Source organism: Pinus tabuliformis, chromosome 1_2 (assembly GCF_031772625.1).
Source record: "Pinus tabuliformis cultivar Carrire ecotype Pingquan chromosome 1_2, CPIR1, whole genome shotgun sequence".
NCBI lineage: Eukaryota > Viridiplantae > Streptophyta > Pinopsida > Pinales > Pinaceae > Pinus > Pinus tabuliformis.
Window position 1 is genome coordinate 655,000,989 of NC_142298.1, and position 22,992 is coordinate 655,023,980.

General features: G+C 39.5%; 1 protein-coding gene across 2 annotated transcripts in view; it reads left to right on the forward strand.

Annotated features, from left to right (window-relative positions):
* Positions 1–6,500: 6,500 nt before the first annotated feature.
* LOC149207379 (bifunctional protein FolD 2-like) overlaps positions 6,501–22,992 on the forward strand; it is a 133,195-nt gene continuing 116,703 nt past the window's right edge. For both annotated transcript variants that reach the window (XM_089395706.1, XM_089395705.1), the window contains exons 1-2: positions 6,501–6,815; positions 6,967–7,227. In XM_089395706.1, coding sequence (XP_089251832.1) covers positions 6,788–6,815; positions 6,967–7,227 — 289 coding nt within the window. In that variant the 5' untranslated portion in view covers positions 6,501–6,787. The remainder of the gene's footprint in view (positions 6,816–6,966; positions 7,228–22,992) is intronic.

Genomic DNA, 22,992 nt, shown 5'->3' on the forward strand with positions numbered 1-22,992 from the left:
ATCTTGACGGAAATGAATATCCGCATGGCTATTAATCACAAACCATGGTTGTCACCTACTGTGTTTGCCAACCTGCAGGAGTACGCGGAGTTCAAGGTAGATTTTCACCATGTGTCAATCAGGACACGGAAGGACCCTGAGAAGACATGGTAGGACTTGCCTTACTTGGCAACAAACGACGTAATTCATGCAGTACTTGATCGCTAGTCGTCAGAGAGGCGCACTACCTCAGACTTGGCGGTGGGGTCAAGCAAGTCTGCCACACAGCGCAAAAAGGAGGAGGCCAAGCTCAAGATGGTGCATTTGGACGAGAAGAGGAAGAAGGAGGCCGCTAACAAGGCCTAGGCAGAGTGTGATGTCGCCCATCAAACGGAAAAGCAGACAGGGGAAACAGAGTGTGGCTCTAACAAAGACGCGAGGTTGCCTTCGCTCGAAACTGAGGAAGAAACGAACGAGCAAACAAAGTAGCATGGCGCGGACTCGTAGACGACATTGGACCGCATTGAGCGTCCAAGGGAACAAGAAAAAGTGGGGTTGAAGAAGAAATCCAAGGCCAGTAAGGTGTCGCTAGACCCAATCACCCTCACAAAGGGAGATTTGCATGACATTGGAGACACTGTGCGGGATGTCACCGCAGAGGCACTACAACAATTCAAGAAACAACAACATCTACTATTGGGGGCCATCCAGACAGGTCTGTAGGAGCTGTAGACCCGCACATCATACGCTGGCACGGTGTCCACTAGCCTCGCTATTGGTACTTCGGAAGCTAACGAGATGCTGTGTGCAAAGGTCTCCCATGTGATAGTGTTGCCGGATGGAGCACTAACTGCATAAAAGGAAGCTGACAGGACCACTGTCAACGCCCTCAAGGGAGTGGGGTTGAACTTGGCAACACTCCTTGGCGAGGCGCTCCACCTATTGCAGGATGGAGTGATCGCGGAGCTGAGGGCCTGCGAACACCGCACTTTGCAGTTGATTAGTGAGTAGAAGATTAATAATGAACAAATGGCCCTACAACGAGACTCTACCATCGTCGTCGTGACCGAGGTAATCGACCAAAACAAGCACATAGTTTAGGTCATGGAGGAGGCATGCCGAATGGTCCCAGAGTTGGCCATTCCTGAGGAAGAACCATTCGAGGTGCGCGTTCACAAGCTTGCTACAGGGGTACGCGATGCTCACACAGAGTTGGCTAAGGTTCAACTAGAGATGAACCTACAGATTGCAGATTTACAGTTGAATGTCCAGCCTTCAACTCCGCCAAAAGTAAAGGAGCGGCGTGCAACCGTTGTCGCAGAGACGATAACAATGGTAGACAGTGCAGTAGCAGGCTGCACACAACTTTTTGAACAGTCGTTCGAGGTCCTGACAAGCCTGTAGGAGGACCCTAATGTACAGCGGCTAGAGACAAAAGCGCGAGAACTACAACAGCGCTATGACGAAGTAAAAGGTACAACGTGAACCGTCGCTCTCACACAAAGATTGGCGAAGTTGCAGGAGGCCAAACAATTGAAAGAACAGGTAGATGCAGCGCAGCACAAGGAGGCAGTGTTGAAGGCGCACTTGAAGCCCTGGTTGGATGAGGCTTATTCGGTCACGACCTCTATTGAAGGCAAGCTTGCTCATCTGCAAGAAACTCAGCAGAAGCTTCAGGCTGACAGTTCAGGACCAGCGACCGAGCAATTGGTTGAAGAAGTGAAGCAAGCGACCACACAGTGCACTGCCAAGGTTGCCGTCATACAGGTCGAGCTGGGAGGTCTTCGTGCCAAGATCTTCGCACCCGCAAAGTGACTCGAGGGCGAGTCACCATGTTTGTGTTGGGGGCCTGTTGGGAACGGGTTCCCCCAATGATAGTTTTGGGGCTAAAAGCCCATGTTTTGGGACAATTTTGTAATAAAGTTGCAAAGTCTCCGCATTTTGTGGTCGCGGAGCGAAGGTGTCAAGAGTCATAAAAGGTTGTCCGCCCTTATTTTGTAAAATGTAAAGTCGCCTATAAAGATCCACCCATGGTTCGCGAACCATGGGATTGTATAAAAAGGAGCTAAGTAAGTAAGCTCTAAGTAGTTTTGAAGTAGCAAAGAATGAAGTGAGGAGTTAAGCATTGAGTCTAAGTGTTCTCAGGTCTTACCGTAGGTAGAGGCTTTGCAGCTGAGTGCGCAAAGGCCTAGGATGGAAGTCCGCAACTGAGTGTGTGGACCCCTGCAGTTGTGTGCGGATGACGGATAGAATCTGTATTAATCTGAAGATATCAATAAAGAGAAGTATTCTGCAAATTCTGTGTATTTATTTCTTGTTAATGCATCTGGTTATATTGCGTTTTGGGTTCAAGTTACAATGTTCATGTGATGCACGAATGTATGTGACTGTATTAGTTAATTAAACACAAGTAAGATATCAGTTTACGCGGCGCTAACTGTGGTTGATTAGTAAGATAAGTAAAACACTTAAGATAACTTGGGAACCTATACAATACGCTGTCATAGTAGCGCAAAAGTACCTAGATCGCAGGTTAAGGCTGCGCGAAGGTCAATCGTACACCTTCGTGGAGGTACTGAAGGACGGAATAAAGGGTAGACTGACAGAGCCCTAAAGCTTAGTGACCTACACGAAAGTAGGAACAGAGGGTATAAACCGACATCACGACCATCTTAGTGTGCAAAAACTTGGTTCCAGCATCTCCCCATACTGCTTCGGGTGAGACTTTGGTTTGCGCTCCACGGGTTGATGCCAAAATGGCCAGCAGTGTAGGGATTTGTTTGGCTAAGTAACGGTGAACCTAGGTCAGGCCCCACGAAGCCAACACACACACACACACACACGCACACACACACACACATATATATTATTCCCTGCAACTCATGTTAAAAATTATGTTATGGGAAAAATTGCATAAAAAATTATAACCTATATTGGTTAATGTTACCTGAATTAATATTGGTTAGTAGGCAAATGCAATCCTATAGTCTTGCTTTGGGAGGAATTAATAACTTGAGATGTGAAGTGGATAAATTAGTTGCTTGCTCATGCACATGGACTTGATAAATTTTGGTGGGTAGTAACCACTAGTAGGTCTACACATTTATGGGACATGCTTAAATTATGGTGGGACATACAATAAATATGTTATTTACTTCCTTCAATGATTAAGAATAAATAAATAAATTACTACACAAATATATAAAAATAATGCATGAATATTGCAACATTATCCATAAATTATAGCATAAATTATGTGAAGAAGTTATCCACATGGCATTATCTTGTGCAAAGTTGCAATAAGACCTTCAAATTATGGTCCAATTCAATGTTTGATTTTTTTTTTAAATAATATTGAAAAATAAATATTTATTTTCAAAGTTAACATTATAAGTTGCATTACATTGATCAATACCAAACTAATAATAGTCAACAAGCAAACCAATGTCTAGAATTTTATATCAACTTTATATAGAATTTATTTATTTATTTATTTTTTATATATTTTCACTTTCCATAATGAAAACATTTATTAAATATTTCAATGTGGATTATAAATAATATATTTCAATATCATTCATATATTAATAATTGTTTTTTAAATAGTAATGATAATCTCTAGAGAATTGGTAACTTCCATAAATTGGCTGCCACAATACAACTATTTACAAATGCAATTATTGGGCCAGTTACAACATGTTTTGGAAGAATTGAAAGAAAGAAAGAAAGAAAGAAAGAAAGAAATTATTTTAACATCCATGAGGGTAAAGATAGCCTATGGGACATATTGCTTCTTCATCTTCTTGATGTATTTGGCCCTTTTTCTGTGAAGCTTCAAAATAAATGCTCCCAACTTCTCGACAAACCCCTCGCTACTAAATAGATTATCCCAAGAGCTAGTTGCCAGCATATCTACTTTCCCTGAAGTCTTTGAAAGCCTCACATTCTAAAATGAAATGTTTTTCTGTTTCCACTTTTCCGAAAGAACAAAAAATGCATATTCTTTTCTCCCACACTTCCTTTGGCCTTTTCCAGCGCCTTATTTCACAACGAAGTTGATGAGAATTAGTCCTTAACTGAGCAATAAGAATTTTAGCTCTCCAAGAGATATTGGTCTCTATGTATGTTTTTGGTTTATGACTATGAGTGGGATTAAACACTTCAATATAGTAATTTTTCTTTCTTCCTAGCTCCTTATCCCAAGTACGCTTGTGGAACTTTTCCATAACAAAAGCTTTTATCTCTTTGTTGTTTATGGGACACGCATTCAAACAAATACCCCATTTACTAAACCATTTGTTATTTTGCTGCATCCAAGTTTTTTTGCTCTTGCACAATCTATTATTAAAGACAACCTTAGGCCATCTACCCTCTTCCATTTGCTCAATTTTTTTTAAATGCCTTATGACTCGCACCATAGCAATTACTTCAATAGGAGCAGTCCCTATTTCACTTAACAAGATATCATAAGAACTGCACTATTAATCTTAAATTTGTTTGTAATCAAACGCTTCTGAATTTTCTCAATTTGTCTCCACTACATGTTGGATGTACTATTGGCCCATAGTTCACAACCATAGAGAATCACTAGAATCACTAGAAGCCCAAAAAGAGTTTGAGTGGTTTTCCAGTCCCATAACTTTGCCTCTCTACACCTATTTTGAAAAGCATAAAATGCTTTCCAACCCCCCAAAGTTCTTTTCTTTCTACAACCATTCCAACTTAGATTTTTGTTGAAGTCAATTCCGAGGTATTTGTAATCCACAACTTCTTCTAGAATGTTGCCTTCAAAGTAGAACTTATGCTGGTTATGTTTTCTTTTCTTAGAGAAGATCGCTACTCTCATTTTGCTGATATTGACTTGCATCCCCACACTTATACAAAAATGCTCAAGGGATAGTAAGTGCTCTTGCAAACCAAGAGCCGATTTAGCAATCAGAATAAGGTCATCTGCATACAAAAGAAGTCTTATAACAAACTTGCCCAAATAGATACCATCACCCCCTTGCGAATTTAACCACTCCTCAAGCTTGTCGATATATAAACCAAAAAGGGTAGGAGATAGTGGGCAACCTTGCTTGACCCCGATATCGCTTCTAAAACTTTCAGAAAAACCTACTGAAGTTCTAATTTTGACTTTCACCTCTTCATACAACCTATGCACAACTGCTCTCAAATGTTTAGGAACCCCAAGTTCCTTCATTCTGTGCCAAAGTTTATCCCTAGGAACCGAGTCAAACGCTTTTATGAAATCAACAAAGCAACAAAAGGTTTCTTCCTTTTTCTCCCAAACTTTTTCAATGATGTGCCTTAAAGTTATACAATGATCAACTATGGAATGTTTAGGTCTAAAACCTGCTTGCCCTTTAGCGCGCTTATCTCTTTCTTCTGCCCACTTGATAATTTTGTTTTCTAGCATGCTTCCAAATAGCTTTGCAAACAAAGGGTTTATCATGATGGTCATATAATTGGAGGGATTATTGACGTCACTGCTCTTGAAAAGAGATATTGCCAGACTAGTTGTTCAATCTGTGGGGAGCCCTTGTGGTATGATGTTGTTGAAGATTTTTGTAATGTGAGGTGCAAGAATCTTTGAGCTCCACTTTAGATATTCTGCATGGAGTTCAGCTAAGTCTTTTGCTTTTCCAACACCCAACTTCTTGATACCCATCTCTACCTATTGTACTGTGAAGAGTTCAGTATCATTGTTGACCAAGGGGGGAGGGTCAACCTTGGGAACGTGCTCATAGAGTTGTCTTGCATAGTCAAACCATTTAGAAGTTGTAATATTTAGAAGACGGGGACACATTATTCACCAAACCACTCGAGCTAAGATCCTTCAACATAATTGGTATGTGACACTTATTAAAAAACATTACTAACAGAAACAAAAAATCAATATATATATATATATATATATATATATATATATATATATATATATATATATATATTTGCTATCCCATGGATATAATTTTTCTACTTTCCAATATGAAAATTATATATATAAAGAGATATTTGCTATCCATGGATATAAATTTTATATGGAGGTATAGTTTAACTTATAGATCAAATAGACTTTTTCATCGGAATCAAGCAAAATAATGAATATGCTTTTTTTTGTTAAATGCATAAATAGATTCAACACCATAACATAAACTCAAATTTTTAAAAATCTCTACTAAATTTTGATTAAAATTAACTTAAAAAAATGTCATGAAAAAAACCATTTTATCTACCTATATATAAAGATTAAGAATCAACATAAATCAATATTAACCCATATTTATCAAATTTCAAAATCTTATTTTAAATTTTATATTCTAAAAGTTTGCCTCTCAAAAATTTAAGAAGATTTACCCTTAAAATTTTTTAATTTCTCCTAACATTTAATAAATCTAAAATTAATGTAAATCTATATAAATATATAAAAAAATAAATTCAATATTTTTATTTTTAATTTGTTGAATCACTTCTCATTGATAATCTTACAACCCCTATCAAATTTAAAAGAGCAAAAACAAAAATCAAATTTATGTACTCATTTACTTCCGCTGGAAATGAATATCCAACTCTTCCTCAATACCGACCAAGTAATGTTTGGTCGGTCAACTTTAATCGCAACTTTGCACACTGAATGCAGGAATTGTACCGTGAGATTCCAGTTTCGAAGTATGATGCCGAGGAATTATCGCCAAAATGTATGAATTGCTGAAGTACTCGTCATGCACACTTACAGGGCTGTATTCTACGCACAGATCTCCTTCACAGCACAGCGTGAAACACAGACCATCTTGGCGCCAGCTCCATGCAACTTTTCAAAATTGCAAGAAAAGGTAAAACACCATGCTATGTATAAAAGAGGTTTTACAGTATATGTTCAGTCTACATTTTTAATTTGCATACGAAGAGCTTGTAGTTAGAAATCGGTGAATAGTTTGCGAAAGTTTTGGATTATGGTTTAAATGCGGTCGAAACTGTGGGCAGAAATGGAATCGCTGTCATGGAATGCTGCCATAGCCACTGGCTTGATTTCTGTTAAAACCCTCAGATGGGCTCCACCCCGGCCATCTGAGTCGGTTTCTGGTTACAACGCGGTTACATGTGGGAGTAGCAGAGGGAGCCACTCAACGAGAGTAGTCGCTGCCGAGAAAATGTTGCGGCCACCCCTTCTTGGATGGAATTTACCGGACGTTTGGAAGCTGCCGCCTAATCTGCCGCGAAGTCCAGCCCTCTCGGATGGAAACTGTACGTGTTTCGTTTACCCTCTTTGAATTCCAGCTGTTACAGTTTGGTATCAGAACACCTGGGTTCAATTTGACGGGCTTCTGTGATACACGTGAACTATTTTGAAATTTATGCATAAACTTTGATGGACTTCTGGATGCATATGAAGTATTTGATAATATCTCCGAGTGAACTACCAATATGGACTCTATAATAGCTGGTTGACAATCAAGTCAGAGATTCAGCAGGCCCCTTCGTTGAGTCAGGAAACCGTAGTATACTTTTGCAAGGGAAAATCTGTGGAGAAACTATAGGGGTGCTTCCCACATTCATATTTATGGATAAGATTTCTAGTAAATCCATGCATCTTCACATTCATATTCATGGATGAGATCCCTAGTAAATCCATTGCAGGCTAGTGTGTCTCACCTGGGATTCGAACTGGGTAGTTTCTGGCGTGGAACTAGTCAAATTCCCCTAACAACATTAAGAACTAGTGGAGCTAGCTTCTTGGCCAACTATCAAAGTATACCTATGTGCAATGTTTTCTAGGATTTTCATTCTCACAGTTAACTGTAAGCATGGGTGGACGTGTATGTTTGTGTATTTATGTAAGGCATTCTTCTATGTTCCCATAGAATTTTCTATGTTCAATGCCAGCAAGTGGTATTGGCCTACAAACATCTAGTCTCTAGTAGTTCTGTAGAATATACATGGGAACACCACTGTACAAAAGATCTGGACAGTTTTGGTGAGCTTTTGTTTTGCTGTTGTGTTGGCATTTTCATAACCTTTCTCAATGGCATGATGGATTGGGGAACTTGTGGCGTTGCCATTCCAGATTTATGGAACATAGTTCCGTCCCCTGTATTCTCAGCAATACCTAGATGATTGCAATTTCACATTTACTGATCTTCATTGCTAGAATTTATTAAAAACTATACAATGTATTCACAGACCTGATTGGACTTTATCATCTTCTTCTTCTTTTTTTGCTCTTTTGGGTTCCTGTAATGTTTATGACGAAAGCGTCTTGAAGATCTTAAGGTGGTCAGCTGGTGATAGCGGAATTCCTGGTTGCTCCTATAATGGCAAGTGTGAATGACCATGTTTACTATGCCTTCAGTTTTATCACTTGTTTTTCACTGCTTATGCTTTATCTCTTGCTGTCTGTCATTTCGGCATTAGCTTGGTCTCTCTGCACAAGCCTCCACCTCATCGCCACATCCGCATTGTCCTTGACTCTGTGTCATGTTTTGCCTATTGATCTTTCAAACCGATTGGCTTAGGCACATAAAATTCCTGTAATGGAAGGCTTATGTATGGCTGGAATGAACCTGCACTCAGTTTTCAACCTAGAAATTGATAGCTTTTCTTAGGCAATGGATACATAGACATGATTTTAGTACAAAAGATAAACCTCTAATTCCTATTGGCAACACAATATACTTACCCATTACATGAGCAAGGTAGTACAAGCATATGAAAGTTGTAAACTGTTAGAAACAAGGGGCAAATGCCCATCACCTATTGCACACAATCACAAAAAATCACCACATCACAATCACAAAAAATCACCACATCAGAACTAGAGTTGAGAAAACCATCACCCAAAAAACTCCAGTTTGAACATTTGCTTTCATTGTTGAAACTCGATGTTCTATGCTGTAACAATTGCTTAAAAAAATGAAACTCCAAGCTGCAATATCAGTTAAGCAATTGTAGATAGAACATACACCATATAAACCATATGCAAGATAGAAGACAGCCAAGAACACAATGAGACATAGAGAATTTAGGTCCAATGACCAAGGCAAAACCCACAAGGGGAAAACCCAACCAGATTCTTCTTGTATTAGAAATCAATTGTTCAGCAAAGAAATATAATACAATGAGAGAATGAAAAAGTTCACCAAAATCTGAAGGTCTCTGATAGCAGCAATTGATGCAAACACTGAATCACTTTGGCTCACCAAATTATGCTCTTACTCTCCAAGTCTCTCTCTCACTCTCTCAATCCTTCTCTAGTCTCTCCAACTCTCTTTTTCACAAGTTCGAAGTCTCCTTTCACAATGCACAAGTGAGTAAAAGTGAAGATAAGAGACACACATATATAAGAGCAAGGAGTTCGAGTCATGAAGGAGTAACTCGCATGCCTTGATGGAGAGTTACATATGCCATTTAGGGAGGAATGCATGCCTTTGTAACTCATGCCATTAAGGGTTTATGCTTGCCATTGTAACTCATGCCATAAAGGAGTACACATGCCTTGAAGGAGAGAGTGTAACATATGCATTGAAGAGTGCATAAGAGGAATCTTTTCTGACGAGTCTTTAATGCATGTAAGAGGAGTGCTATGATAAGTCTTTAATGTGCATAAGAGAGTGTAAGAGGAGTGCAACGAATCCATTAAGAGAGAGAGAGGGGTACGAGTGCCATCAAGGGGAGAGAGAAATGCGAAGTGACATGATTGAGTGCCAAGTAGGAAAGGTGACATGAATTTCTATTTTGATAATAATAATATAGTATCATATGGATAATAATAATAATAATATTAATGATAATATTGATGATTAAGTAAAAGCAAGGTGATTTACCATTTTTGGAAAGTCATGCTTGAAATGATAGACATGTCTTTCTATTTTAAAAAATTCACTCTAGAATAGTTAGAAATGAGACTGTATTCAAGAAAATTCATCCCTTAGCTGCCAATTTTCAGCACTCCCTCTCAGCTAGGGAGGAATTTCTTTATGAAACAAGGATATCTACTTTGGAACAATGATGTTACAATCTAACGAAGAAGAATCATCATAGGGGAGATTCATCCATCACCCTATATTCACTTGGGGGGATTACCACTTGACAAGGATCATGCACAACCAAGTCTCATCTTTGCTTGGGGGGATTAACACTTGTTAAGTGTTAATTTTAGGTATGTTCTATGCTTAGAGCAATTTATTTCAATTTTCACAGTTAGCTCAATATCTTTTTCAGATAAGCAATCACATCAGCATTAAAGTAAACTGCAGATAGAACATAAACATAAATCGCAGAAGACAAGCCAAGACAAGAGGACACAAGATGTGGTGCTAGCCAGGGACAGACCCCAATGTGGGGAAACCATTGATCAATTCTTCTTATATGTTCTTCAATAGTTCAGCAGAGAGAGAGAGAGAGATAATACATTTACAACAGAAGTCAACACTTTGACTTATTTAGATAAGAGCATAGATCATCTCTAAGAAGATGATACATGAGATCAGTTGAAGACATGCTGCTTCAACTGATTCTCCAAGGTGACTCCTTCACCTATCATCGTGCTGCATCTCGTCATCATGCTGCACCTCACCGTGTTGCACCATGCTGCACCTCACCGTGTTGCACCATGCTGCACCCATCATCACAATGCTGGACCTCATGACTGTTGCACCTAATGCTGCACTGTTGTCCCATGTGCCATGGTTGAACCATGTTGTCCATGCTTGCTATCCCATTGTTTGCTTGCTGTACCTTGCATGCTTGCTTGTTGTCCCTTGCATGCTTGCTGTCCCTTACATGCTCGCTGTCCCACATGGTGCACCTTCATTGCAACATTCATCATCACTGTGCTGCACCCTTATTACAATGCTGTCACACCTTATTATATCATGCTGCTGCACTTACATCAGTTCACTGTTAGGGGATTCTCTGATTGCCACATTGCTGGACTGGTAAGGGTATTCTAACAGCTGTTTGGACAACCTTCACAACATTTGTCCCAAGGCTATGATCACCCTTCTCCAACATTCCTAAACCACACGTTGGCTTGTTATACCCCAACAGTCACAACTAGCCCTTATGCCCTCCTTATTAGCCTTAACATAGACCTGTAGGTGTATAAGGGATTGCAGCTTGCTACGACAAGCCCAACCCCTGTTGTGGTAGCCCTTTCCAAGGGTTCTATCCCCACGAAACAATTCCTCATGCCTTCGACCCTCAAGAGCAGTTCGTGGCATCCAAGATAGCCTCTAGGCCTCCACCAAAGTGACCCAAAAACAGGCTACTGCTCCAGTAATTAACTCGGCCTCCATTGAGGAACTCGGGCCTCCTCTACGCTGTCTAAGATCCTTCCTCTCTTGTTGCGGTTAGAGCTTTCATTCTTCCATAGACTGCGTTAAGGTTCTAGGGTATCCATCTAGGGTAGAGACCCTTTTCTAATCTGCGTTAAGGGCTTACATTGTTGCCCTTCTTGACTGCGTATACCTCTTCATAGGTTATGTTAGGGCTTCTCCAAAGGGCAGCGTTAGGGCTTCTCCATAGGGCAGCGTTAGGGTTTCTCCATAGGGCAGCGTTTAGATCTCTCCTCCATAACTGCGTTGAGAGCTAGATCATCCTCCTTCAGACCGCATTAGGGCATCCTCCTTGGGACTGCGTTAGGGCTACTTCCTCCTAGATTTCTGATGCAAGAGCATGAGACTTGGAGGGAAAAAACTTCAAACTTATTCCAAAAATACAAAAAAATCTACAAGCAAAGTAGTGGGATCCTTTAGCCATCAATTTCCATGTTTTTCTATTTAAGCATAGAATTAGAATATAGGATTAAATCATGATGTAATAAGTGTTAAATTAGTTAGCTGTAGTGGAGATTCTCGAGGAGAATACCTCGCAGAACAGATAGGATTAGTTAGCCTAGTGGAGATTCTCAAGGAGAATGCCTCGCAGAACAGATAGGACAAATAAATTTTAGCCTTTGTTTTAGGATCTGGTTGTTAAAACGAACTAGTATTTATGTAACTTTCATGCTATTGTAAAGGGATTTTGACCGAGTTGGTTTATCTCGTATCGTTGAAAAGAGCTAGACATCTTTGTGTATTGGTCGATCCCGAAGGCGTTGTGACCTCCGAACCCTTTCTATGCATCTGAACACTTGTTTGTCTGTTGAATCTGGTATTTATGCATATCTTTGGCTTTCACGCAGCGCTTTCTTTTAAGTCTTTACAACAGTGGTTCGGCCTGGTTAATACTTTGATTGAAGTCTATTTGAGTGTGCTTCCTTCATATCGGCGTGCTCTGTTTCCAATTTACACGTCGTTTTAGTCCCGTAAGCTAAATTCTGGTTTACACTAAGAAACAACGAAAAACTTAGTCCAAATTTGGAATTCGGACTTGAAATCTTGTTAAGTGTGGCTGATATTCATATCGGGTCCGTAAGCACTATCGCATCGCAGTGCTTCAGTGGAGAGGAATTGGCCTTTTGAACCGCAAAAATCCAATATTGCGATATAACCGGATCTGAAATGTTATAGAGCAGAACTTATATTCTATCGGGTCTGTGAAGCCCTATTGCATCGCATTGTTATGTGTAAAGGGAGCGTTGAAACTGCCGATTGCGATCGCCGATAATGCTATAGTATTATCGCATCAGGGAATCGCTGATAGGAAGTGCCGATAGTGTTATTCCATTTCTTATGGAATAAACCCCGTCGATAGTGTATTTTGCGTGTTAACGCATTTCCTTTTGGAAAACAGCGCCGATAGTGTATTTTACGCATAATTGCATTGTTGCCATTTCCAACGGCGCCGATAGTGTATTAAGTAATTCCTATGTAATTATAGCGCCGATAGTGCTAAAAAGGGCCTCTGTTATGAAATTGCACCCGATAACAAGGGTTGGGCCAATTAAGGGAAAAGGATTGGTAATAGTGGCTAAAAAGGGGAAAATTTATAAAACAGTCAGTCTAGGAATAGATGACTGATACTCCAGTTGGGATTGAAGAAGGGATTAAGCTAGAATTAGAGGAAATTGTATCAGGGTTTGAACGTTTGTCCATATTGCCTGCACCCAGGCCACCATTAGTGGTATCAGAGCAACCTGTTGACACTGAATTGAATCTCAGAAGCAAGAGAAGGAAATTTAATATGGCTTTCAGAGTTGGAAGAGGACGAGGACGTGGTAGAAGAGGACGACCAGTTGCAAATGCTGAGGTGATGGAAGCTATGCAACAGATGCAGGCTAGATTGGAAGCATTAACAACAGGGAGAAATATAGATGATGGGGATGTTAGTGAGCCTGAGGTTGAAGCTGAAGGAGAGGAGGAAGCTATAGCAGTTACTCTTGAGATGAGATTCTTCTAGTCAGTGTTGAGATCCACAGCTAGGCCAAAGACTGAGGTTTCAATATATGAAGGAGGATTGAATCCAGAAGAATTGATAGACTGGATTAATGGCATGGAGAAATTCTTTGATTATGAAGAAACAGAAGATGAGAAGAAAGTAAAGTTTGTTGTCACCAAGCTAAAAGGACATGCAACACTTTGGTGGGATGGAGTGCAGGTAGAAAGAAAGAGCCTTGGCAAGCAACCAATCAGAAATTGGAATAGGATGGTAGCAAAGCTAAGAGGTAAGTTTCTACCAAGTAATTATCAACAAACCTTGTTCAGACAGATGCAAAATCTTAGACAAAGGTCTATGACAGTGAGAGAATATACAGAGGAATTCTATAAGGTAAGCATAAGAGCTGGACAAACTCAGGATACAGATGAGAAGGTGGCTAGATATGTGAATGGTCTTAGGATGGACCTTCAAGATGAGATAAGTATACTGTCTCCTAAAACAGTAGAAGAAGCTTATCAGATGGTACTGAAAGCTGAAGAAAAACTCATGAGGAAGCAGTCTGCCAGAGGAAGAGGTACTTTCCGAGGAAAAGGAAGTCAAGGTGGTAGAGGAAGATCTACAACACCTAAAGATGGAGCTAGCAACAGCTCAAACTAGCATGCACCCACAGGAGGTGATGCAAGTGGAAGAGGGAGTTTTTCTAGAGGAAGAGGAGGCAGAGGAAGAGGAAGAGAAGTAAGATGTTATAGGTGTAACAAACTGAGACACAGAGCTTTTGAGTGCCCAGAGAATGCAGGAACAAGTAAGAGGAATGCAATTGTTGCTCAAGTTGAGGAAGAAGCAACAATAGTGACAGAAGAAGAAAATGTACCAAAGAGAGGAGAATCTTTGGTAGTCAATAAAGTTTTGCTCAAGCCAGCAAAGGAGATAGTTGAACCATCACAAAGAAAGACTTTGTTCAGAACAGTGTGTAAGGTTCAAGGGAAATGCTGTCAGATGATCATTGATAGTGGCAGCACTGATAATTTGGTCTCTACAGAAGTGGTGGAGAAATTGAAGCTGAAGACAATGAGACATCCAACACCTTACAAGGTGTCATGGTTACAAAAGGGACATCAGTTGTTAGTGAATGAACAGTGTGAAGTGGAGTTGCAGTTGGGCAAGTATAAGGATAAAATTGTATGTGATGTGATGCCCATGGATGTGTGTCACATATTGCTTGGAAGACCTTGGAAATATGAAATAGGAGCTATGCATGATGGGAAAAGAAACACCTACAAGTTTGGTAAGGATGGTGTCAATCATACATTGCTGCCTATGGGAGAAGAAGATGCATCAGGAAAGAAAACTGATCCAAAAACTCTATTACTAGGAGGAAAGGAATACTTACAGTAGATTGAAGAGAATGAGGTAAATTTTGCTGTAATTTGCAAGCCCAAGGTAATAATGACTTCTACTAAAGTTTCTGATTTACCCATTGAAATCCAAGAAATGTTGGACAACTATTGTGATATCATTGTTGATGATTTGCCTAATGAGTTACCACCCATTAGAAGAATTAGCCATCATATAGATTTGATTCCTGGAGCAAATCTACCAAACAAAGCAGCTTACAGAATGACTCCCACAGAAAATGAAGAGGTTAGGAAGCAGGTTCAGGAACTGCTTGACAAAGGACTGATCAGAGAAAGCTTGAGTCCTTGTGCAGTACCAACAGTGTTGAGTCCAAAGAAAGATGGAGGTTGGAGAATGTGTACTGATTCAAGAGCCATCAATAAAATCACAATTAGGTACAGATTTCCTTTACCTAGAATTGAAGATTTGATGGATTGTTTGAGTGGAGCAAAGTATTTTACAAAACTAGATCTTAAGAGTGGGTATCATCAGATAAGGATAAGAGAAGGGGATGAGTGGAAAACTGCTTTTAAGACAAATGAAGGATTGTATGAGTGGAGAGTAATGCCTTTTGGGTTGTCAAATGCACCAAGTACGTTTATGAGACTCATGAATGAAGTTCTTAAAGAGTTTATTGGTAAATTTGTAATAGTATATCTGGACGATATATTAGTTTACAACAGGTCTAAGGAGGAGCACATGAGACATTTGAATTATGTCTTACAAAGGTTACAACAAGAGAAATTATTGCTGAATTTGAAGAAATGTTCATTCATGAAAGAGGAATTAGTGTATTTGGGTTTTGTTGTTTCTGCTGAAGGATTGAAGATGGATCCAGAGAAGATCAAGGCAATCATGGAGTGGCCTTCACCTAAAAGTGTCTTTGAGGTAAGAAGTTTTCATGGTCTTGCTAGTTTTTATAGGAAATTCATAAGTAATTTTAGTAAGATCAATGCCCCTATTGTTGAGACTATAAAGAAGGATAAGCAACCATTTAGCAATGTTCCACCAAGGTTCCGGGACGAGGGGGCGAGGGGGCGCTGGAGCGGCCTATGCAAAAGCTCCCTACCATTTTTTAGGAAACGTGGGGGAGCGTCAGGGTCTTAAAAATTTATAAATATAAAATATAATTTATTAATTGAGTCCACTATGACAATTTGGTTTGAATTGAAAAGCTGCAAAGCATTATCATTGATATGAATATCATTTGACATTATCCAAATTTATAATATCATATAAAATAATAAATTTAAAATTCTAATTCAGCTTGGTCAAATTCTAATTTAGATTTTGGTCAAACAGAGGGAGAGCTTCAGCTTGATAAGGTAGCCACTGAATTCTTTGAAAAGGTAAATGAATAGATCAGGAACACTGCACTGGCAGTAGAAGGGGCAACTACAATGGGTTGTCCAGCTGTATTGGATCCAACAGCTAGAAAGTTTGTTATATTATATATAATATAGACAGTACACCATATGCTGAAAGAAGAGTTTTAGTTCCAGGAGAGATGAGGAGATCACATGAAAGAATTTCTGACAGTTTACTATCAAATGACATTGACTGCAGGATGGCCATCTGCAAACCAACTTGGGTGACCAACGATGGCATGGATAATTTGTCTACCTTATTAGAGCAATGCCATGCAGTTCAAACTTCAAACTAGCAGTGTATTTCAGGGGTGAAAATAATTTTCAGACCTGAGAATTCAAGCTGAGCAACTGTGGTCTGTGTAAATTTTGTAACTGTATAAATTCATATAACGACAGTGCCTGAGATTTCTTGCTGCCCATAGTATTTTGTCATGCTTGCAGTAAACGCATGTTAGTCTATAGTCCACCCAATTATTTCCCACATGACATAGGTGTTGCTTCCATAGTTTGTATGTCAAATGTCACGCAAATTAAAAACACAAATTGAATATCTCATATTCTTTGCCTGTCACTCCAGTTATCTCCCCACTGTAATCCAACCATCACTTGAGAAAAAAAGGAGAAGTTTTAAAAGGGAAAATTGATGTACGTGCTATATGGTCCAACAAATTTCCATGATACTGACCCTCTAAAATAACGCTTGTTGAAACCAAAAGACAGCACAAGACGTTATCCCCATACAGAACATGAGTAGCTTTGTACCACTTTAGGTCTATTAAATCATAAACTATAAGCAAGGCCATTTTTTTGGGAGTGTGGGGAAACGTCCCCTCAGGGAAGGGAAACGTTTCCCTGGCACGTCCCCCTGAGTTTCCTCCATTTTGGGAGCATGGGGAAACGTCCCCTACTCGTCCCCAAGTCCCCGGAGCGCGGGGGAGCGAGGAAACTAGACCCCTAAGGGGGGGGGGGGGGGCGAGTCCCCGTGGAACACTGCCATTTAGATGGACTACTGAAGTAGAAAAGAATTTTCAGCTGTTGAAGAAGAAGATCATTGAAAAACCCATTTTGGTTCTCCCTGATTTTAGTAAACCTTTCCAAGTGAAATGTGATGCCAGTGGAGAAGCTATTGGGGGTGTTTTAAGTTAGGAAGACATACCTATAGCTTATTTTAGTGAAAAGATGAATGATTCAAAGAAGAAGTATTCTTATTATGATAAAGAGTTCTATGCAGTTGTGTAGTCATTGAAGAAGTGGAGACATTATCTAATGTCAAAAGAGTTCATACTTTATTCAGATAACCATGCATTGCAGTATATTATGCAGTAGCCAAAGCTTAACCAGAAACATGCTAAATGGGTAGAGTATCTTCAAGGTTTCCATTTTGTCTTGAAGCACATAAATGGCCAATCAAACAAAGTTGCAGATGCCTTAAGTAGGAGAAATGTATTACTTCAAGAGAGTCAAATTCAAGTGTTGGGTTTTGATTTTCTTAAAGAATTGTATGAGACAGATTCAGATTTTAAAGAGGCATTTGAAGCTTGTAAGAATCCTGTTTTAATGGATAGGAATAAATGGTTGGATTATTTCTTACAAGATGGACTGTTGTTTAAAAGAAATCAGCTGTGCATACCAAACTGTTCTATGAGGGAGAACTTAATCAAAGAGAAACATAGTGGTGGACTTGCAAGACATTTTGGTATAGAGAAGACTTATGAATAGTTGAGCAGATTTTATTTCTGGCCGAAAATGAGACCTGAAGTGGAAAAGTATGTGAAAACTTGCAAAGTCTGTCAATATGCAAAGGGAAGAAGCCAAAACACAAGTTTGTATGTTCCATTACCAATTCCAGATAGGCCTTGGGATATGGTAAGTATGGATTTTGTTTTGGGCTTACCAAAGACTCAAAGAGGAAATGATTCAATTTTTGTTGTAGTGGACAGATTTTCAAAAATGGCACATTTTATTCCATGTTATAAAACTAGTGATGCTACTCACATTGCTAATTTGTTTTTCAAGGAGATTGTAAGATTGCATGGGTTGCCTAAGAGTATTGTCTCAGACAGGGATTCCAAATTTGTTGGACATTTCTGGAGGACATTATGGAAGAAGTTGGGAACTAAACTGAGTTTCAGTTCTGCCTATCATCCACAAACTGATGGATAGACTGAAGTTGTGAACAAGAGTTTGGGTAATCTTTTAAGGAGTCTTACTGCAGAAAATCCAAAGCAGTGGGATCAAGTGTTGGCACAGGCTGAATATGCATATAATGACTCACCTAACAGGAGTACAGGATAGAGTCCATTCCATATAGTTTATGGAATGCATCCAAGAGGAGTATTTGAGTTAAGAAACTTGGGAAAAGATGAGATGAGAAGTACAGAGGGAGAAGATTTTGCTTTAGAAATGCAAGCAGTGCATGAACAAGTGAAAGAACAGCTACAGGATAGCAACATCAAGTACAAAACCAGAGCAGACATGAAAAAAAGAGAGGTGAACTTTGAAGTTGAAGATTTGGTTTTAACACACTTAAGGAAGGAAAGATTTCCAAAGAAGGAGTATAACAAATTGAAGTTCAAGAAAATTGGACCATGCAAAGTATTAAGGAAATTTTCTGCAAATGCATATGAAATTGAATTACCCCTGATGTTGGAATATCTCCAATTTTCAATGTTGCTGATCTGTACAAGTATGAAGGTGAAATTGCAGATGATACATAAGAAGACCAAGAGACAAAGGAAATTGACTGGGTAAAACAGTTACCTACAACAAAAGAATTATAGCCAGAAAGGATTCTGGACAAGAAAGTGTTCAAGAAAACCAGAGGACAGGAGTACTTTCAGTATTTGGTCAAATGGAAGGATTAGCCAATTGCTGAAGCTACTTGGGTAACAGAAAACATACTACAGAAATTGCGCAGTTCTGTAAAAGAGCTCATGGACAAGAGCCCATGAAGAATTTTGTCCTCAGGAGTCTGATGCAGGAGCATGAGACTTGGAAGGAAAAGACTTCAAACTTATTCCAAAAATACAAAAAAATCTACAAGCAAAGGAGTGGGATCCTTTAGCCATCAATTTCCATGTTTTTCTAGTTAAGCATAGAACTAGAATATAGGATTAAATCATGATGTAATAAGTGTTAAATTAGTTAACTGTAGTGGAGATTCTCGAGGAGAATACCTCACAGAACAGATAGGATTAGTTAGCGTAGTGGAGATTCTCGAGGAGAATGCCTCACAGAACAGATAGGACAAATAAATTTTAGCCTCTGTTTTAGGATCTGGTTGTTAAAACGAACTAGTATTTATGTAACTTTCATGCTATTGTAAAGGGATTTTGACCGAGTGGGTTTATCTCGTATTGCTGAAAAGAGCTGGACATCTTTGTGTATTGGTCGATCCCGGAGGCGTTGTGACCTCCGAACCCTTTTATGCATCTGAACACTTGTTTGTTTGTTAAATCTAGTATTTATGTGTATCTTTGGCTTTCATGCAGCGCTTTCTTTTAAGTCTTTACAACAGTGGTTCGGCCTGGTTTTCCCAGTGTTGCGAAAATCGCGATATTATCGGAAAATCGCGATTTTTTGAGTTTGGCGATATTATCACCCGATTTTTACGTTAATTTTTTTCACAAAAAATCGCGATTTTTTGGGAAAAAATCTTTGGAAATATATATATATATATATATATATATATATATATATATTAAGTCTCCTGACACGGGGATTCAGGATTCATGGTATCAGATTCGGACACGTTGACCCCCCGGAATAGGTCACGTAGGATTCGTTATATATTATTTTATTATATATATATATATTTAAATATATGTATATATATATATATATATATATATATATATATATAAAATTAGATATTTCTTACACAAATTTTAATTAATGATACAAATTTATTGATTTCAAACATAGATTTTCATCTATAGCATGCATAGTACATACAAAATTCAAATACATGTCAGTGGTCACTGGTCACATAAATCATGATTCATAATTCATAACTGAAAGACAACTTACAACTACAAAATAGTAAGATAAACACACTGACAATTGTAGTTTTCTCATAAGTCATCAAATCAAAATGTGTTACATAGGTAGTGCTGGTGCAATGCCAATAGCAAATAGAAATAGAAAATATAAAACAACTACAGGTATACAAGCCTCAAGGCATCAATCCTCATCATCAGCATCAGAATCAGCATCAATGTCCTCATCGTCATGGTCCCCACTGCTCTCCTCTACATCCTCCTCCTCCCCTGTATCCATAGTCGCTTGTGCATCTGCTGCTGTGGAGGATGACCCCTCTAAGTCATAAAATCTAACAGGCTCTAGCACTGGATCATTGAGATCCATGTTGGCCAATGCCAACTCAACACTGGCGTCCAGACCCATATCATCAAGAAAGACATCCCACATCTTTGTCTTTCCCCTCAACGACTCTTCCCTCTGCCTGTAAATAAGATGAAGGTTGGTGTGCACATACACCATTGTCTCTGCCCTGGACTGCTCAAGCCTACTGTGCTTCACACTATACAAATTCCCATATGTGCTCCAATTCCTCTCGCAACAAGAGGATGAAGTCGCCTGAGAGAGGAGCCTCATGGCTAACTGCTGAAGAGGAGGGCTTGTTGCCCCATGATTTGCCCACCAAGAATAGGGCTTCTTAGCCCCCTATCTCTAATCACATCATAACCTCCAAATCGATCAATGCCAATGGAAAACTCTGCAAAGGCATCCTCCACCTCATCAAGCAATGCACTATCCTGAAAAATCTGCCTGAATGCCTCTTTCCTCCCCTGTGAGATTTCACCATCCATGTGAGGAGGGAATCTGCGGGAAGGTCCACCATTCAGCCACTCATGGCTGTAGTATTTGGGGTTCAATGAGTGAGCCAAACAATGTAAAGGTGTACAATTCTTGTCCCATCTGTTGACAAGAATATTCTGTATAGTATCACAGAAGGCCTCTGGTGATGTCTCATACTCGGGGCATTCACTCTGTCGAATAATGCTCCTCACAGACTCAATCACGAAATCCCATCCCTCATAAACCTCTCCTAGGATGGGTTTGTCTGTATCTGCAAATCGAAGCAAAGAAATGATAGGGTCCATGATCCGAATAATTAGATCCACCCTCTCCCACCAAGCATCATCTAGCACTGTGTCCTTCACTCTTTTAGAGGCTACCTGATCTGTCTTTCTCCAAAAGACCAAAACTCAGAAATAACCATGGACCCAAGTGCGGTCTTGACCTCCTTCAACCTCTTCAACATCATGAATGAAGAGGCAAATCGTGTATCAACAATATTCAACTATGATAGATTGGTGTACTCCTTGTAGATAGTGAGGGCATTTGTATGATTTTGCACAAAGTTACGGATATGTCTTGCATCCTCAATAATGCTTCCAATCCAAAGCACATCAGAAGCAATGGATTTCAGTGCTAAGTTCAATGAATGGACAATGCAAGGTGTCCAAAACACTTGTGGATATTTAGCTTCCACAATCATGCCAGCAGCCTTGCAAACAGGTGCATTATCTGTAATGATTTGTACACAAGAATCAACACCTACATCTTCAATAACTTTAATAAATAACTCACCAATAAATTGTGCATCCTTATATTCTCCAAGTGTATCCACTGCTTTCATGAAAACTGGACTAGTCAAGGAAGACACCATGAAGTTGATGATTGGTTGTCGTGCTGGATCTATCCATCCATCAACAACAATGCTAACCCCAAATGTTGGCCATGATGCTACAATAGGCTCAAACATTTTTTGCACCTCTTTTTTTGCTTTCGTCGACAATGTGGTTCTCAGCTTCTTTGACCCAGGAGGCACATACCCTGCTAGAGCCCCTTGAGTTAGAGCTCGACACATCTCAATAAATAGAGGTGAGCGTGCAACATTAAATGATATGAAGTTTTGATAGAAGAAGAAGGCAATGGTGAGATCAAGCTCTTCCCGTCTCTCTTTTTGGAAAATCTTGTCCATTGGACCAAGTGCAATTGCTCTTCTTTTTGCTGCTTGTCCCCCAATAGAAGTAGAACTCTCAAATGGAAATTTGGTGGTGGCTTTCCTCAAAAATGGAAGGGGGTCTTCATTCTTGGGTTTTCTTGATTTTGAAGCCACATTTTCCATACCAACAGTGGACTCCTTTTCCAATTCTTTTCTCTTTTGTAAAGAAACAGCTTTACAAGCTCCAATCCCACAACCCGGTAAAGCCAACAAATGTGCTTTCACACGGAAATATGTGCTTTTGAAAGCAATGTGACAAAAGGTGCATCTCCATTGCACATTGCCTCCTCCCTTCCCCTTGGTGCTTGTCCCATCCTCTCTTGTGACATATTTCCACAATGGATATTTATCAATGTTGTCTCTAGGTCCTCCTCTTCCATCAACATTACTTGCAGCAGACTCTGATGATATTGGGGGAGGAGGGGCATCTCCAATGGAGACATTCTTGCCCTTCCTTTGCCCCCTAACTGCTGCCTTTGATTGAGCCATGAATATTGTAAAAGAAATGAACAAAACATGCACAAATTTGTAAACAAAAAATCATATACAAACTGCTGTAATAGAATAAGAAATGCAAAAAAATGGAGCTGAAATGCACTTACCTGGTGCTTGAATCTCCTTGCCGAATGCTCTACTCCCTTAGCTCCTTGCTCCAAACCCTTCTCTCCTTGCAAACAACTCAAACAATGCAGACCCAAATGATAAACAACGTGAATGAAATGAAGAAATGCGGCCTTTTTTAACCCGCGGCAGTCGCTTTTCTGGGATATGAATCCTAGAATCGTGACACACTGGCAAAAATCAGGATTTGTTTAGGATTCGATTTTTGGGCGAATCGTACCAGACACGCAGGATTCCGGTTCGCCAGGCTATATGGACGAATCCGGTTACTTATAT